The sequence below is a fragment of the Acanthochromis polyacanthus genome, chromosome 6 (genome assembly GCF_021347895.1).
Source record: "Acanthochromis polyacanthus isolate Apoly-LR-REF ecotype Palm Island chromosome 6, KAUST_Apoly_ChrSc, whole genome shotgun sequence".
NCBI lineage: Eukaryota > Metazoa > Chordata > Actinopteri > Pomacentridae > Acanthochromis > Acanthochromis polyacanthus.
The window spans coordinates 20,977,203-20,991,961 of record NC_067118.1 but is presented as its reverse complement, the minus strand read 5'-3'; the positions used below and the strand labels follow the sequence as shown (position 1 = coordinate 20,991,961).

Here is a 14,759-nt window from a genome sequence, read left to right as displayed (position 1 = left end):
TGTTAGCAGTAACTCCTAACTCTGTAACTTGTGGAGACCTATTAATGACCAGGTGCATCCCACAAGCCTTGCCATTCTGGAGATGCCCCGATGTGGCTATGACTATTTGCCACATCGCTATTTCTGTTGCATTTAAATGCTGACCCTGAGGACCAACTGTTCACTCACCATCTAGTATATCCAGGACATGCACTGTAATTACAAAATAGTCAGTATTATTTGCTTCATCTGTAAGTGGTCATAATGTTTTGGCTCATCTGTGTATTTTTTACCAAATTACATCATTGTATAGGTACTCAGTAGTAATTGTGTTCTACGTAGCAACAGCTCAAAATATTTTTGTGTTTCTTTCTCATCAGAGTTTTATTAGTGTGACTAAGTCTTCAGTCTATCTTTCGCAAATGAGTTTTCATTCAGCTTACACTGATGTAACTGTTTATCTTTCTGTGCTTTTCCCACGCCTTTGTTCGAACAGGTGGGACAAGGTGCAGGCCTGCAAGGCGTGGATCTGCTGGGAGTCTTCTCCTCCCCCACCAGTTCCACAAACAACAACCCCGTGGATGCCTCGGCTCTGTGCGTTTTCCCTCTGGATGAGCTAGACAGACACATTGACTCCACCCGTGACCTCTGTTACACCCAAGATGGGCGAGTGGAGGGAAGAGGAGAGGTGGCCTACATAGAGTATGAGGTCAAGTCCAGCTGTGCCAACTTGCCTCTGGTAAAGATACAGGGAATGAAAGCAAAGGGAGGGGGCAAATGTTTTGGGGAATAAACATCAACCTGGCGTAGAAGCAGATTTTTCCTCCGGAACAAAGAAAAGCAATTGATTCTCTCAATTACATGCTAATAGGAGCCTTTCAAATTACGCTTTCTCCCAGAGATTACTGTGTTCTCTGCTTTGGACTGCTCTTAGGAATTATTCTTTGATGTCTACCTGTACATCAAGTATATCGACTCAGTTGACTTAAGTGGTTTGAGGAAGTCAAAGCAGATGGATTGTACAGTCAGTAACAAGGAATGACCGGACTGGCAAAATTAAGCTGAGCAACAGGAAGAGGTATTGGCTATAGATAATGGATGGATGGAAGTCTAGTAATGAGGTCCTTGTTTAGAAGCCCTGAGTTCCCAGATGCCCAAGGAATAGCTTTGCCCAGCTGCAGCCATCCAAGGATCCCCTCTGCTGCCCTGCTGCCAGCCCTCACAGCCATTTAATGGCATCATTAGGGATCAATAAACCAAACTAACCCCGAATCATCTGTGCTGCTGCTTAATGAGCTCTGACAAGGAAGGATAGGGGTTCTTTTGAAACTCACGGAAATGGGAGGACAGAGAGTGAGTGAGAGGAAGAGGGAGGATACAGAGACATTGGAGTAAAAAGACTGTAGCACCAAGAGCGACTGGGAGAAAGAAGAAAAGAGTCGAGAGGAAGAAAGTGAGACAGAAAGAAAAGAGATGAATGAAGCAAGAGGAAGATGCATTAGATCACAGTTCCCTGCCAACAGCGATAAGCCATCTTATTTTCTTAATAAACAAACTCTGAGTGGGCTAAAAAAAGATGTTCCATTCTACCTCCTCCTTCAGGGCCAATTATCTAGAGCCAGAGCTTGGAGACTAACTGTAAAGCAGGATTTGGAGTGGTTGCTTTGCAAAACCAAAAGAGCAAGTTGGTTGTGTCTGACTGAGTCTCCTTTAATCTATGGGGCAATCCTCTTATGATGAATTAAGAGGATTCACAGGCTCTGAGGCAATAGCAAGAACATAAACTTGTTTGTCTGAAGCTTTAAGTTTTTGGCACGAGTTAAATTAGAAACAAAAAAACAATCATATAAAATATGATGAACATAAACCAGTGAGTACCTCAAAATAAATCTCTGTGTTTTTTAAGGATAAAACAAACTTTTTATCCTGCTATATGTTGTAGAATACCCTGAAGGCGTATCCCTGTGGCTCCGACCACACCCCAAGCCCAATGGCAAGCCGGGCACCGCTGGAAACTAAAGCAGCATGGCACACCTCAGCTGCCCGTCTCACTGCTGTGGCTGTCAGTGTCAGAGACGGACACAGCATTGCCTTCTTGGGAGACTCCAAAGGGACTCTCCACAAGGTACCGTTTATCTTTTGCATGCTTTCACTTTTGGTTTCTGTTGGAAAGCCTCCCCAGCAGGGACTAGTGGAAGGCAGGGAGACACCCCTGACCCACCAGTACCATGGAAATATTTAGACCATTAGGTAATTACTTATCAAGCCAGTGTTGTAATTTTCCATTCACTGCAGTCACACAAGCGTTAAGGCTTAACTAATACTGTGTCCATACAGCCCTACCCTTGCGGTTTTTACTGTCTGCTTGTCTATGAATCAGATCCCAGCAAAGCAAACACATCTTACACCACATAAAACTTTTGAATCCACTTTCAGGGATGTTTCTTTGTCCAAGTCTATGCCAGTTCCCATATACTTCTACATCATTATGTGACTACAGCCTGAAAGATTCTCTTCATTCCAACACTTAAAATGTTCCAGCATACACAGACTAGCATACCACTATGATCCCATGCTTAATGTTTTTCTTTTTGTTCTGCAGACTGCGGAGTGTGATTGTTGGAGACTTGATGCATTTTTGAGCTAATACTTTAAAGCGGTGTAAAGTTTTTTAGAAAACCGGTGGAATATGTAGCCCAGAATAGATTTTGATTGGAGTCTCACCTTGTTTGTCAAGGTCTGAGAGCTGCTTTTGACACTGCTGTCCAAAAACTGAAGCGTGGCACCACCTTTTGAACAGCATTTGCATAGATGAGATAGTTACATGAAGGGATCAAGATAAGAGGATTGTAGACATAACTCTGCTGTGAGATATTTGTCTAGTAGTTCTGCTTAGCTGTGTGTCTGTGTGAAAGAGAGAGCGTGAGACATAAAGCCAGACTTGGTACTATTAGGTAGCAGATCAAAGCAGCACTCCATGTAGCCATGTGAAGTAAGCTATTGTAACAGGATTATCGTATCACAGCAGGACAAATTCCACAGCATCCAGATACAGGAATCTATATATATGTGTGTGTGTGTATGTGTGTGTGTTTCAGCTACAGGCAAATTGACAACTGCTGACCCATTTCAAATTTAATATTGTAGTAGTTTGTATACAATAGATGGTCTAAAATTGGTGTCACCAACTTAATCTTTGCAGATTTAGTCAGCAAGATCCTTATTGCATCGATAGAGTTGCCAAGACTTAGATGAACAGATCGATGCCACTCTCATGTTGGTACAACTGTGGAGCCAGAGATTTCTGAACACCTTCTATATTTACTAGCATCACTTATGCTCAACTTAACTTGTTTCATGCTTCAGTTTTAAGTGCTGCTCAAAGTTTGATGCGGTCCTGGCAGTCTCACTAAGTGTTGCACTACAGAATTTAAATACTGCCCTGAGTTTTCTTTTGGACACCCTTTGCGGTTTAGGTAGCACAACTTTATTGCAGTAGATTGGGTTGACATCTGGTCCCAGACAGCCACAGCCTCTTCTCCTGTCTCCCACATTCACTTGGAGTGCATGTTAAGGAGGCATGGATGAATAAAATCCTGAACCTTCTTTGTCTGACTGAGATAAGATGGAGGAAAAATGTGGTAAATTCAGAAAACTTCAAAAAGTGATCTTAGAGCAAGTCTGACCTTTATTATTACGACACTATTGTTTGCTTAAGGTCAGAAATGACATTTACTGAGCTTCACTTTTTAAGAAGAAAATGTTGGCTTAGCTAACCACCTCCTGGCTCGAGCGCCAAAGTTTGCACACAGACATGAGACGGATGTAAGTAGTAGTGCAGTTTTATTTAACTCTTGGAAACAAAGTGAATGAATCCAAAAATGAGGAAGTACTCCGTTAGGATTAGGATAAGCCTTCAGGGACTTAATCCACTCACTGCAAATTAATAACGGCATATCTATCCACCTATCTTAACCTCCCACACACTTATTAAACAGGGGTTGTTATTATATGGATTTAAATAAAAGCAAGCAAGAAGGCATCTTCAAAGGATAGATTCACTTTTTTTTCCAGGATTGCCTAAAAGCAGCACTTGGATGTCCATTCGTCCAACTGAGCAGTTTTTTTATCTGGCAGTTAAGAGAGCCTATTTTAAATTTAGCCGTAGCACAAAATTTCAATGTATCATACAAACAACCAGGGCTGTGGATTTTGGCTTTTAACTTTCACAGTGAAATCGCTAAAGGATCTCTTCAGGGCAGTATGAACAGGAGGAATAATAATAGTAACACTTTCAGTGTTCATGTAGGCATACAAGTGTTAGGATAGATTTTAGAAAATGCTAAACATGGCATGCAAAACAACACGCTGCATAAATATCCCCAAGCATTACAGAGCAGCTTCCCATGCCATTATGTGTTGAGTGCATCCTCTTAATGGGGCAGACAAGTGATTCTCCATTCTGTTCGCAGTGATCTCATTAAAATGAGGTAACATGAGAGTTTGAAGGCCTGGGAATCGCTTAAGCCAGAGGTGTCGTTCTGCGCTTCATATTAGATTTGACTGTGCAGTAATCTGATTCATGGCCACTTCTGCTGCGATCCTGCGCAAGTCTGATTTGATTTGTGCATGAGTTGTAAGCTGAAGAAGGTACTCCTTTTCCGTTATTTTCTTTTTTGTCAGCCTTTTATTTTAGATTTGCAGTGTAAGAAATATATCCCTTTCAAAAGTGCATATCCATCCTGTCCTGGAAATGTAAATCAAATGGTAGTGATATTTTTTCATATATTGCACAGTTGCTGAAGTATTTTCTGTTTTTCTTGTGTATTTCTCTAGGTCTATCTTGGCCAAGATGGCATGGTGGAAGTTTATGCGAACACAACGATCCATCCCAGCTCACCCATTAACAGTGACCTTTTACTGGATCAGAATGGAGCCCACATCTACATCATGACCAAAACTGCTGTAAGTATACAAAAACCCACTTACACATTTTTGGAAAGTTGTAGGTTTCATGGGTTTTATGCTCAAAATACTCAACAGATGCATAAACAGCCGCAGCCTTTTTGGTGAGTCTCCCCATTCAACCACTCACACAGATGTCTCCATACACGAGACTGAACATGGCTTGTCATTCATTGTCAGACAATTTATCGTTTGTCAGAGTTTTTCAGGCTTTTATACTTCCTCAAGCTGTGTCTCTCCCGCTGAAAAAGGAGTATAAAAGAATGAGAGGCAAAGAGTTTTAAAGAAAACAGAGAGGCCAGCTGGCTGTTAAGGTCAAAGGGCACTAGCCCCACTGTGATAGGTACAACACTCAGCAGGAGGTGTGGGTCGGACACAACAATGGTATTGATCAGAGAAAGTGGCCTCCATTGTGTTGGCACACTCCCTACAGAGTGTGTGTGTGGGAAGCTGTAGATGCTGATAGATGGATATGGGAAACTGTGAGTCTATACACTGAATAGCTTCTGTAGTCCTGGACCGCTGAACACCAGCATCTGAGTGTAGAACTGCAGCCTCAATTACATTTAACATATATATCTAAAAATCTTTAAAGATAATTAAGAGCACTGCATCTGTCAAAATTAATAATGTCTCAAAAGCGAATTGAAGTGTGGCTTGTTTGAGTAAGAAATACTGGTGGAGAGCCCACTTTCACAATGTGACATCATCATGTATCATCATACATGATTATGCTTCCTGGCAACAGGAGCTCCACCCACAGACTGAGGGCCCCAAAAAGACCCAAAAATGCCGCTGATTTGCTTCACTGCACTTCCTTGGGACCCTAGAATTACAACCTGAAAGTTTGTAGTGGAACAGATGTACACTACTACCGTTCAAAACTTCGGGGTCACCCAGACAATTTCATGTTTTCCATGAGAACTCACTTTTATTTATGTGCTAACATAATTGCACAAGGATTTTCTAATCATCAATTTGCCTTTCAACACAATTAGCTGGAAATGGGTCTCTATATCCTTATATTATAGGGGTATATATTCCATTAAAAACCAGCCGTTTCCATCTAGAATAGTCATTTAACACAATAACAGTGTCTAAACTGTATTTCTAATTCATTTAATGTTATCTTCATTGGGCAAAAGTAATTTTCTTTCAAAAATAGAGACATTTCTAAGTGATCCCAATTTTTTTGAACAGTTGTCTGTTTGCTCAGATACACAAAGAACACACATACACAGATTCCTGGATTTATTTGTCCATCTAGCCAGTTTCTTCCACTTATCCAGCATTCTGTTGTGGTGACACCAAGCTAAGCAGAGTTTTAGAGACGTCCCTTTCACCATCAAAGTATTCCAGTTCTTCCTGGGGGATCCCATGGCATTCTAAGGCCAGATGAAATATGTTGCTCTTCCAGATTTCAAGATCTACACTGCATTTCACTTGGATGCAGAAAGGAAGGTGATCAGAAGGCACTCTAATCAGATGCCCTAACTAGCTTTTACATAAAGGAACAATGACTGTACTCCAAGCTCCCTCTAGATGTCCAAGCTTCTCACCCCACCTTTAAGGCAGAGCCAATGCACACCACAAAGGAAACTTTTTTCAGCCACATGTATCTGCCGTGTCATTTTTTCAGTCATTATCCAGAGGCCATGTCCATAGGTGAGGGTAGGAATATAGATCGACTCATAAATGAAGGTGGCTGAGTGGTTTGTACTTTGTACTTTCGCCAGCTAGATGATCCCCGGTCGCTTGACTGCGTGGGTTTTTCCAGGTACTCCAGCTTTTACTCTGGCTTCCTCCCACAAAAACATGTTCAGTTTAATTGGTAACTCTGAATTGTCCTTAGATGTGAATGCGAGTGTGATTGTTTGTCTGTACATGTAGCCCTGCGATAATCTAACCCCATTGTATAGATTATAGATGGATGGTACATGAAGAGGTTCACCTTCAGGCTCAGCTCCGTCTTCATCCCAGCAGTCCAGTACAACTCTACAGTTCTACACATTCATTATGTTGATGCTTTTATCCAATAGCGACGTACATCTGAGAGTAGACACAACACAAGCAAGGATCTAATGAGGAGAAAACAACCTGGATAAGTGCCATAAGTGCCAGTACAACGCTTGCATTACTGCTGACACAATCTGTATGTCTACTTCACTCTCCATTTTCATGTCTCTTGTGAGCAACAATACTGTGAATAGACACTTATAAACGGAAACTCACCTCCAATCCAGAGAGAGCAATCCATTGGGTTTTGACAGAGATCCGCGGCCTCAGACTTGAGGTGCTGTCTCATCCCGGCCACTTTACTCTTAGCTGCAAACCACTCTGGTGCACACTGAGGTTCATGGCCCAAGTCAAAGAGCGACTGATTTTCTGCTTGATAACCAGCATCATTACACAACAGGACTAAGTTGATGTTCAGCTTCCATACAGAACGATACAAGACATGTAATCCTTAGACCGTAATACCGTCTTTGGTGACTGAAAAAAATCCCATAAAAAATCTCACATAAAAAGTGTAGGATAGATTTAAAATGCTCTTAACATGCTCTTGACAGTCTGTTTCGCACAGTATTGTTAAAACAGTGCTCCTTCAGTGTACTCAGTCAGTGTGTAAATCTTAGTTATGACTTTGTGGTTGGCAATCAAACGAAATCTAACGCACTCTGGGGTGAGTTAAAAGTCTTTTGTGAGGCCTAGCGCCTTCATGAAGGAGTCATATTTCTTTGACCACAAAGTTATTGACTAACACATTGTCTGAGTGCACTGAGCAAACATAGCTGCATTTTGTCGGGAGAGAATTTAGCCAGTGTGATCCCAAAATAAAACATAGTGATACCCCTTTCTTGGCTTTATATTGCATTAGTTTATGCTTCATCACTTACTATTAGACAGTAGTACTTCGGGCGCCAAACTATTTCACATCTTATAATACTAATCCTCACTTGCGTGTCATTTTCAGGTAGAGAAGCGTCCCGTGGCAGAATGTGGAGACCACTTGGACTGTCAGTCATGTCTGTCTGCCAAAGACCCCTATTGTGGTTGGTGTGTCCTGGAGGGACGGTGAGTCAGTGTGCATTTGTGTTTGTAAATAAAGAAAAAGAAAAGGCTTCTTCACTGCTCCATGCTGCCTCTTTCCTTGGTTCTCTTACCCGTAACATTTCTTTGGTGTTTCAGTTGTGGCCAGCGGTGGGAGTGTCAGCGAGGGTCTGTGCAGGGTCAGTGGTTGTGGAGTTTCAACCAGACACAGCAGTGCCTCGGCATCCAGCACCTCAGCCTGTACAACATCAGCCGCGGGGAGAAAACTGATGTAATGCAGGGGAGAGAGTGGGCAGCGAATAAGAGCAGTGCACTAGAATATGCTGCTGCATGCCAGCAGTAACATTTTATGATTCCATCCAGCTTGCACATTGCAATTTTAGTTTAACAAAAGTCTTGAGTGAACCCCTCAGCGGGCAGAGTTGATGAACCGTCTGCTCTTTTGTATTTTCTGTCTCTTGCCTCTCTTTTTCCATTCAGATCGCAGTGTCAGTAGAGGGCCTCCCCAGTCTGAAACAAGGAGAGGCCTACTCCTGCTTCTTCCAGGACACAGAAACTCCCGCCTTGCTCACTACCACTGGTGTTATTTGCTCCACCCCTGATGCCAGTAATCTGCCCCCCATTGGCCATGGAGACGGTGAGTTTTCAGCCCATGGAATCAGTCCAGTTTTCTCAGTACATGCAAAGATGCAAAAAAAAAAAAAAAAAACATGCAAAAGTGACTACCATATTTTATATTTCCACTGAAGTTAAAGTCAGAATCTAAAGAAGACCAAAGCAGCTTAAAAGAACAACACAGATGATGATCAGATTAAAATCTGACATACACTACCGTTCAAAAGTTTGGGGTCACTTAGAAATGTCCTTATTTTTCAAAGAAAATAACAATTTTTCCACTGAAGACAACGTTAAATGAATGAATCAGAAATTACAGTCTGGACATTGTTAATGTGGTACATGAATATTTGAGCTGGAAACAGATGATTTTGAATGGATTATCTCCATAGGGGTACAAAGGCCCATTTCCAGTAACCATCACTCCTGTCTTCTAATGCTATATTGTGTTAGCTAATGGTGTTGAAAGGCACACTGATGATTAGAAAACTCTTGTGCGATTATGTTAGCACATAAATGAAAGTGTGAGTTTTCGTGGAAAACATGAAATTGTCTGAGTGACCCCAAAGGTTTGAACGGTAATGCATTTCCTGACAACTAATTCGCTCTGATCCAGAGTTCGTGATGGTGACCCTGTCGCTGCGATTCATAAATGTGACGGTAGCAGAGACAGAATTCACCTTCTACAACTGCAGTTTGGTCCAGCAGCTGTCTGGACGCAGGCCGTGAGTACACACACACACAGACACACACTCAGAGAGACACACATTGTCGCTCATCACATTATCAAATCTAATCAAGAGAAATATATATCTGTTAGCAGATCTACTAGATTGTATTTCAGCTTGTTACTTCTGACAGAATATCTATTTGTACATTAGATGTCTGACTCAGACTGCTTTGATGCTGTGCCTCACTGTAGCCAAACATATAGTTGTTCTGATAAGTACAAGAAATTCCAAACACATGTAGTACTGTATGGGGAAAATGTACCTTTCTGCTATTGAATATTGAGTGGATGCTACTGAACATGACTCTGTGGCGCAAGTGAAATGAATATCACAGCATGGATAATACAGTGTCAGTGTTCTGTATGTGAGAATTGAGGATTATCATGCACATAGTTGTGATAAGGGCTTTTTAAATGTTTACATTGTCACAAATGTCTTCATCATGACTTCTTTTCCTGTCCTGCTGTGCGCTCTGCTAGATGCCAAGGGTGTGTTAGCAGTCGCTGGGGGTGTAACTGGTGTATTCACCAGCACGTCTGCACACATAAACACACCTGCAGCCAAGGAGTCACCATCTACAACCAAAATGTGAGTCCACATTAAGTGTGAGAAGGAACACTTGTGTTGAGAAATGCTGAAATTCAAAGTTAAATGGACTAGACTTGCATTGCTTTGTGCGACATGCTGCACACATTAGTCATGCATGTACGATCCGTTTGTTGTGTTTGTCTTTTATTTGCATATTTGTACAGGTTTTTGACCGTGTTTTTTATGTTACTCATAAGTTACTTCATATTTCTGCATACCCTTGTGTTTTATCCTAATTTTGTCTTCCCCATGCTTTTTTTTCTTGTCCTTTCTTCTCCTCATTTGTTCACTTGTCCTACTCTGTCATCAAGTTCAAACCACAAACACCCACCATCGCACCACCCACCAGAAAACCGACCCCTTCACCTCCCGCTGTCCTGACTGCTACAACAACAACAACGACAGCAACCACTACAACAACACAGCCACCACCCACAGAGACATCTGCCCCCACAACAACAGCTGTCCCCTCAACTACCACCACAGTGACACCACCCACCACCCCTAAAGCTGAACCCACCACACCAATTACCCTTGCCACAACTCCCCCCTTTGTCAGGCTCTCCACCCAGGCCACCACCATACACACTGATGTCACCACCACAGGCCTCTCTGATGTGGAGGGAACAACAAAGGGAACTGGTGGCACTACAAGAGGCCTTTCAAAGGATGAGGCCACCTTAAATATCACTGAAGGAACTCCCCACATTACATTACCCAGCAGCACTAGCGGCCAGGTAAACTCTCTTCTGAGATTTTTAGAGCCATCTGGTGAAGCAGTGGGCTCTTCCTCTGAAATAAGCTCAACTACGTCCAAAGAACTGCCGCTCTCAATAGACCTTCCAATCAGTAACAACAAGGAACCCATTCCCAGAGCCACTTCTGGGGCGAATGACTCACCTTCCTGGCAGAATAGGTGGGAGAACCCAGAGGGCAAGGTGGAGACAGTAACGAGTTCAGCCACTTTTCAGTCGTTCATCTTCACACAATCACCTGAAACAGTTATTGAACTCAACTCTGAATCAGCAAAAAACTCCCAGTCTGACTCTTCGACTGACTCTTACTTTCGGGTGAGTGTAGAAGCCACATGTGAGGATAGCGTACTAATGTTGCTCCAGTCACCACAAGAAACTGCTCAAATTAATAGCGTGGTGTTTTGGAAATTGTGCTTCCTTTCTTTCTCACTGAAAGAAAACGCAGAAGATTTATACCGCTCTAGCCTACAGGTAGAAGACAATTAGTTTAGCTTTCTGTAAAGCCTGGAAGAAGAGCAAAACAGCTGTTGTGGCTCTGTGCAAACATAATGACATACATATCTACCAACATGCACTACTGCTCAAAAGTTTGGAGTCACCCAGATAATTTCATATGTTCCATGAAAAGTCACACTTTTATTCATGTGCTCACATAATTGCACAAGGGTTTTCTAATCATCCTTTAGCCTTTCAACACCACTAGCTAGCACAATGTAGCATTAGAACACAGGAGTGATGGTTGCTGGAACTGAGCCTGTGCACCCCTATGTAGATATTCTATTAAAAATCATCTGTTTCCCGCTAGAATAGTCATGTACCACATAAACAATGTCTAGACGATATGTCCGATTAATTTAATGCTATCTTTGCTTTTCTTTCAAAAAATAAGGACATTTCAAAGTGACCCCAAACTTTTGAACAGTACTGTATTTTGTTGGGCTAACATGCTCAAGAGTGCCACTTCCGCTGTGTGCCCTACATCCAATGTTTCTGCTAAGCTAACTGTCTTCTTTGTAGCTTCATGTTTGACAGACAGATGCAAAAACATGTTGTTTCTCTCATTTCGCTCCCAACAAAAAAAGGTATTTTCCAAAAACATTGAACTACTTTTGATAACTCCGCCCACCCTGTCCACATCATTGCTGTTCACCACATTTAGTGCAAGCAACATGCAATCATAATATTTTTCTAACCCAGGACTTACAAGCTGAGAAATGGATGCATTGCTATTTTTGATCATACTTTAAGAAGTCACTTCCTTCTTTGTGTTTTACTTGTATGTCTTATGTTTCATTGCTGGAATTTGTACTTGTCCTGGCTGTTAATTTTTATTTTTATTTTTCAAAATTTTACCTTTGTTTTGTGTTTTAGGTATAAGATGGCATATTTGGGTATTGGGCATTTTTGCATTATGACTCCACTTTCCTCGATAGCATCTAAATCAAAGATGATATTCAGCTTTTGATGCAGAAAACGCAAGTTGTTTTTGCCCCTGATTCGAACCAAGTCTTTGAATATTTAGTATTGGCTAATACCAAGTCCATGCTTTGCTGTATAAGACCTGTGAAACCAATGGGCATTAGTAAGTCCAGTGTGCAGCAGGGCTGATCAGTGACACTGGGGACAGATTAGAACCAAAAGCAACCATATCTGATTAAAATCCTCATAGGTAGTGAGAAACCTTGTCCTGTCTGGTGCCCCATTTAAGCTTGTGGACATAAACAAAGGATGGGGCATTCAAAAAAGCTGATAAGTCAGTTAAATAAGCCTTGATCAGCCCTGCATGTTTACAGAAAATGCAACAATATGTTTTTATACTTGATCCTGTTTTGCAGCCAAGTCCATCTCACGCTAAAATGATCAGCCCGTTGGTATTTATCACAGAGATAATTCATTTGACAACATTAATTTTGGTCTGGGATGACCAAAAACTAAAGCGATTTCAACATATTCTGCATTATGAGACAGTGTAAGGCCTAAATGCAATTTGTGAGGATCATATTTAGATGTATGAAGTTTAAAGGTTAAGAGCTCTAATGTGCAGCCGTCACGTTAGATATAAGCGGCTACATTAAGAGAGTACTAAGTGGGAAAATACATTAACTTACGCCATTAACAGTTTTTTTTACCAGCTTTTCTATCATTTGCAGTTATAGTGCTTTAAAATAATGTGCTAAATTTTTTAATTCCTTGTGGCTCCCCATTATAACAACCTGTTCCTCCTCACTACAGTAGCAATATGTCATCAGTCTGTCTGCAAAAGACGAGTCAAGTAATCGACACACGCCCTCTTTTATGGGAATGCACAGAGGCTCTGATGAAGAAAGCCTGGTTAACAAATAAAGTTGATAGCTATTGTTATATCCATTATCTGTGATTGGGGCTTTAGGTTATGTCAGGCTGACTAATGCAATGAAAACCTGGCTGTGTTGAACTTGCTTTGTAGTTAAACCCGTCTGGTTGAGCTGGGCTTAATTGTGCAACAGCAGGAGCAAACTTTGAAGTCAGATGTTCGCTGGAAGTTCATCTCAGACAAGAGAAGTCTGTGTCAACAACATAGAGCAAACACATGAAAATGTGCGTGAATATTTATTTATTGCTCACAGAGCAAGTATGTGCATAGTGTTGGAGATTTAGACTCAAAGCAGGATGTAGGTCTATGCTAGCGTTTTTATATGCTTCATATTTTCCATGTTGTTTAATAATGTGTTGTCAGGAATGCCCATGTGTGGAGAAAGTTCAGGACTCTTCTCTCCTCCCTGTCAATGTGGAGAGGAAGATCACTCTGGTGGGACAACACCTAAACCTCTTTCAGGTAATGTAGCCGTCCAAAGGGACAGCAGCTTTTTTCCTCAGTGGGGATACATTTTGACTGCATTAAAGCAGATCATTTATATTACTGTTGAATATGAAAATATATGTATTTAATCCATAATTTCACTATTACAAAGCATTTATCTGAGATTTGTTTGAATTTTACTCGGAGGCAAGTCATTTATTGAAGCCTCTACGCTGACATTCATATTGAATACGATATATAGCATTTTTACAATTATCGTTATTATTATTAAGCTAATTCTTAGTCTGATAAATTAATTTAAAATATGTTATTTTGGCTCTGGTGCAGTTGTCTCTGTCAGTTTGTGGCTACCACTTCATATCGTTTGAATATTTACATGTTAGGCACAATAGTCAATCAACACCGAAAGATACATGTTGAAAACTTTTCTTTGAATTAATCACTAGTGCTGGCTGTCGGTGGTTAAACTCTGATATCTCCAAGCAGATGTGGTACAGACAGACACACACACACACACACACACAGAATTTTCAGACGGATTCCTTCTAGAATCTTGCATTTGATCTATGACATCATACATTTGCCTTTGATGATGTTGCCTAGCAGCAGGGGCTCCGCCCGCAGGCACCCAAAGTCCATGGTGAGGGTCCCATCTGATCCACTTCAAACTCAACACTACACTTGTTTAGGTCGCTAGTAACATACCCGCCAAGTATGAAGTGGATTAGATGTTGGTTGTCGAGATATGTGAAGAACAGACACACACACACACACTTTCTTTGAATTACAATTGGACGTATATAGCAGGAGCTAAATTTGGACAATTTTCAGTTTTACTGCAAATGTACATAGCTCCAAACATCATTTAGCAATCAAAAGGTCTGTACCCATGTTTTTTAATGCACTGTATGTGTCTGTGTGTATATGTTGTGTGAACATTCAGGATAAGGATTTAGACTACGAGTGTGTATTGGACATTGAGAATCAGTCAGTGGTAGTGGATGCCTCCGTGGAGCTGGATGCTACGCAATCATCAGTCTTCTTCATCACCTGTCAGCCACACAAGGTCAGAAATGATAGCTTTGAAGTTCTGGAAATAATGTCAAGGATGGTAAATACTCACAGACACATTGGTGAGTTTTGCCTATCATTCTAGGTATGCTCACTTTTTTCTAGGTATGTACAATTGCCTAAAAAAGAAAGGAAGGATAATGAGTATGCCACTGTTCACTGACTTTCAATGGATCGCTCAAATTTCTGTCGATGGTGCTCCTT

General features: G+C 41.3%; 1 protein-coding gene across 1 annotated transcript in view; it reads left to right on the top strand.

Moving 5' to 3' along the window:
* Nucleotides 1-14,759, top strand: part of plxnb1a (plexin b1a) — a 76,687-nt gene that overhangs the window by 36,409 nt on the left and 25,519 nt on the right. The window contains 11 exon segments of the mRNA XM_022193770.2: nucleotides 476-718; nucleotides 1,922-2,104; nucleotides 4,816-4,944; nucleotides 7,919-8,019; nucleotides 8,134-8,266; nucleotides 8,476-8,632; nucleotides 9,227-9,335; nucleotides 9,821-9,929; nucleotides 10,241-10,999; nucleotides 13,401-13,499; nucleotides 14,428-14,550. Coding sequence (XP_022049462.2) covers nucleotides 476-718; nucleotides 1,922-2,104; nucleotides 4,816-4,944; nucleotides 7,919-8,019; nucleotides 8,134-8,266; nucleotides 8,476-8,632; nucleotides 9,227-9,335; nucleotides 9,821-9,929; nucleotides 10,241-10,999; nucleotides 13,401-13,499; nucleotides 14,428-14,550 — 2,145 coding nt within the window.